Below are 3,873 nucleotides of genomic sequence, written 5' to 3'. Positions count from 1 at the left end.
AATGGTAGGAGGAACGACAGAAGTGACACACCGTCCACCTTCGACCGTCCTGCCGGTCGAAGTAGTCTTGAAGAAGTTGCAGCTTGTCGCCGGGAACGACGGGACGAACGGTCGGACTAACCTCCTGCCGGAGGAGGTTCCCTGGCCAGGAACATGTCTTCGAGCGGAGGACTCGGTACTGCTTGTGGTCCCCGGTCAGCTTCCGTGTGACCTTTGAGTGGACCCTGGTCCTGTGGACTTGGACTTCTGTGTGTTCCCTGTCCAATGGATGTGGTTCGAAGGTGACCGGGACACAAGACTGACTGTCACAAGTGGTCGACCTCAGACTGGACCTTCCACTCCAAACACTTTCTAGACTTGTGTGGACTACTAATGTCCTTGTAGTGACTTCTACACAAGGTGTACGTAAGTCTTACACACAACATTTTGTGTAAAAAGTAATTTAATTGTTTTTAGAGATCAGTCGCTCCTTAGATCTGACCATGTTCTTGTGTTAGGAAAGGATGTGTGTCTCCGTAATAAATAATAAATACAGACAACACCTTTCTACTAACCTACGTTATGGATTCCACCTTTCTGTACCTTAGTTTGTGGTTACTTTACTTATATATAAAATTACACAATTTTATTACAAACAGTACAATATCCTAATGGACATACTTCTGAGTCAACACACAAATCCACTCTTTCCTAAGGGTCCTCGGACCTTGTTTGTTTCAATAAAATTTATCTTTAAGTTCAATTTCAAATCGAAGTCTTGGTTTGGTGTTAAGGTGGTTGTATAAGTCTTGGTAAACCCTTTTTTAACGTTTAACTCAGACCTAGTAGACTCAAGTAGCAGTAAAGTTTGCCCTATAATTGCCCAATCTGTACAATGTCGAAGCATGTTAACAAATACACTTATATAATGATTAGCACTTTATACTATTCACTAGCGTTCAAGAGTTATAAAGCAGCTTTATTAAACTACACTGAACAAAAATATAAATGCAACACTTTTTTTTTTGCTCCCATTTTTCATGAGATGAACTTAAAGATCTAAAACATTTTCTACATACACAAAATAACCATTTCTCTCAAATATTGTTCACAAATCTGAAAAAATCTGTGACAGTGAGCACTTCTCCTTTGCCCAGATAATCCATCCCACCTCACAGGTGTGGCATATCAAGATGCTGATTAGACAGCATGATTATTGCCTTAGGCTGGCCACAATAAAAGGCCACTCTGAAACGTGCGGTTTTGTTTTATTGGGGGGGTCTGTTGGGGTCCGAAAACCAGTCAGTATCTGGTGTGAGGGTTAGGATTAGGGTTCGGGTAATGTTGTGAATCGAGTGGCCCATGGTGGTGGTGGGGTTATGGTATGGGCAGGCGTATGTTATGGACGACGAACACAGGCCACTCGATTCACAACATTACCCGAACCCTAACCCTAACCCTAACCCTCACACCAGATACTGACTGGTTTTCGGACCCCCCCAATAAAGCAAAAATGCACGTTTCAGAGTGGCCTTTCATTGTGGCCAGCCTAAGGCACACCTGTGCAATAATCATGCTGTCTAATCAGCATCTTGATATGCCACACCTGTGAGGTGGGATGGATTATCTCGGCAAAGGAGAAGTGCTCACTATCACAGATTTGTGAACAATATTTGAGAGAAATAGTTATTTTGTGTATATAGAAAATGTTTTAGATCTTTGAGTTCATCTCATGAAAAATGGGAGCAAAAACAAAAGTGTTGCGTTTATATTTTTGTTCAGTGTACTTTTCTTGTCTCTTATTTTTCTTTGTGTAATGCAAATACAAAACTATTTCTCAAACTAACATGCAATGAGTAATGTGTGCTTCATCATACATGTTTATGGTCTGTTGATTGATAATAAAATGTTTTAGTCCGATGCTGGCCTGTCCCACACACTATTATAAGTGTAACCCTGCCTCCTGTGCACAAACATTATGACAATAATTGATAATAATTACTAGCCATGCACAGCAAAAAGCCAAATAAAACCACATTAAATCAAGAATCCTACATGTGACTCATCCCTGAGAAAAACTGGCACGCTCGCAACCTTGAACGCATCCTAATTTACCATCCCATTCCTCAAGAGTTCTCCCTGACATACTGAATTATAAGGGGGCATATTCGTATGCCTGATTGGCCTTAAGCCGTGTTTCGGGGGCGTTGTGAGTACAACACACAGACAGCGAATCGGCTTGGTAGCGTAGTAGCGTATGTAAATGCACTCTCCTATGACTCCAGCCCACCACAAGGCATGTAGCCGAGAGTGGGAGTCAAGGCTGATTGTGTCGAGGGTACTTCTAGATAGAGATAGAACACCCACTACTGCAGCGGTCTCCAGCGGAGGAAGAAGTTATACGAGGGTTGCTTGTTAGGACACGCTTGCCTTGGAATGCAGGGACCAAGGGCCCCCCGAATGGAGAGAAGAGAGAAAAGAGAGGAAGAAAGAGGGAGGGAGAGAAAGGTTAGATCAGGAACACATCTACTGTCAACAAATTTGAGGCTAATTTAGAATGAAGCTTCACCTCTTTCTTTGGCAGGGGCTTGCAGCTCCGTTTTTTTTCGGTGAGCTGCAAGGGTGCTATCTGGCCTGTCACCTCGAATTTCTCTCCCCAGCCAAACCGGAGGAATGGAAAGCTCGCTGCTTCCTCCTCCATCGAAGGCTGGGTTTTCTATGCCAACCAGAGTGGCGCTCTCGTCTCTCTCTGACAAAATAAGTAGAAACATAAATACAAATACAAACACTGACATGAAGGGGAAATACAACAGTTAGGTCAAAGCGACTTCTAAAAAAACATTTAAAGGAAACAAAATGCTTCTATTGGGGAATTTTCTGCGCCTAAATGTTCAAGCGCATCCTCTTGGAATGACACTAAAACACAATTAGGTTAAAATTAAATCAGAATCTTGCAAAGGAGGAGGAAAAAAAGGAGAAGAAGAAGAAATGATTAAAATAATTACAAATTGCGCCCTGACAAGCAAGAGCAAAATTTAGCCCAGAGCCATTTGCCTGTAATTAGTTAATTAATCCTTACACAAATTATGAGCAATAACTCATCAAGCAGGACTCACCCATCAGAAATTCAGCCGACTTGGATTTCTTCTGCTTAGGTTGCTGCAGAGCCTTCTGCTGTAACTTCTGGAGGGAAATTGTTAAATGAATAAATTAGCTGCAGAATGAAGATCATCATTTATGATCCGCAACTAACGCAGTATTTTAAATATGGGACGACACTAAAATGTCATTTAATTTACATCGCCGCTAAAGGGGTCAAGCACTAATTGAACAACAGGAGTGGAAAAGAATTTAATCATAAATAGATAAGAAAAGTTGACGTGAATGTGTAATGAAGGTCACATTAAAATACTTCCTCCTTGCCTGCTTTTTTTTTTTTTTGTACATGAATGGGCAACAACAACTCTCTCCTGGAAAATGATGCATTTGTAAATGAGTATGGAGATCCAGTCCTACTTTCATCCACATGGAGTCAACTTAAAAAATCTCAAAGGAGCGAAAAGAAAATGTCTTTAAATAACACTATGTCAGAGAATTTTCAATACAGTTATTTAATGTTTATCCCTCTATTTATCTGTCTATATGACATGCCATGTCAACACTATTTCTACTTGTAGGTGGTCTACATTGTCATGAAATGGAAAGAAAAAGGGAAAAATGTATGTAAGCAAGCATGTCTTCCTTTGAAATCAAGAGGATGTGGAACAAACTCCGCAGCCCCACATTTGTCTCATTTCTGCGGACAAGCAGAACAATGAGAAAGCTGAGGTAAAGGCGTAAGTAGTTGTTTTTGTTATGGATATGTTTACATAAGAATGCAGCATTTAAAAGGAG

General features: G+C 41.0%; 1 protein-coding gene across 1 annotated transcript in view; it reads right to left on the bottom strand.

Annotated features, from left to right (window-relative positions):
- ofcc1 (orofacial cleft 1 candidate 1) overlaps positions 1-3,507 on the bottom strand; it is a 66,507-nt gene extending 63,000 nt beyond the window's left edge. Inside the window, exons 1-3 of the mRNA XM_010791412.1 lie at positions 3,496-3,507; positions 3,092-3,162; positions 2,549-2,724 (exon numbers count right to left, since the gene is read on the bottom strand). Of these exons, the coding sequence (XP_010789714.1) occupies positions 2,549-2,724; positions 3,092-3,162; positions 3,496-3,507 (259 nt within the window). The remainder of the gene's footprint in view (positions 1-2,548; positions 2,725-3,091; positions 3,163-3,495) is intronic.
- Positions 3,508-3,873: the final 366 nt, after the last annotated feature.

The sequence above is a fragment of the Notothenia coriiceps genome, unplaced genomic scaffold (genome assembly GCF_000735185.1).
Source record: "Notothenia coriiceps isolate Sejong01 unplaced genomic scaffold, NC01 NC01_scaffold00035452, whole genome shotgun sequence".
Classification (NCBI taxonomy): Eukaryota; Metazoa; Chordata; class Actinopteri; order Perciformes; family Nototheniidae; genus Notothenia; species Notothenia coriiceps.
Note: the sequence above shows the minus strand (reverse complement) of the source record. Positions and strands in the feature narration are given on the sequence as shown.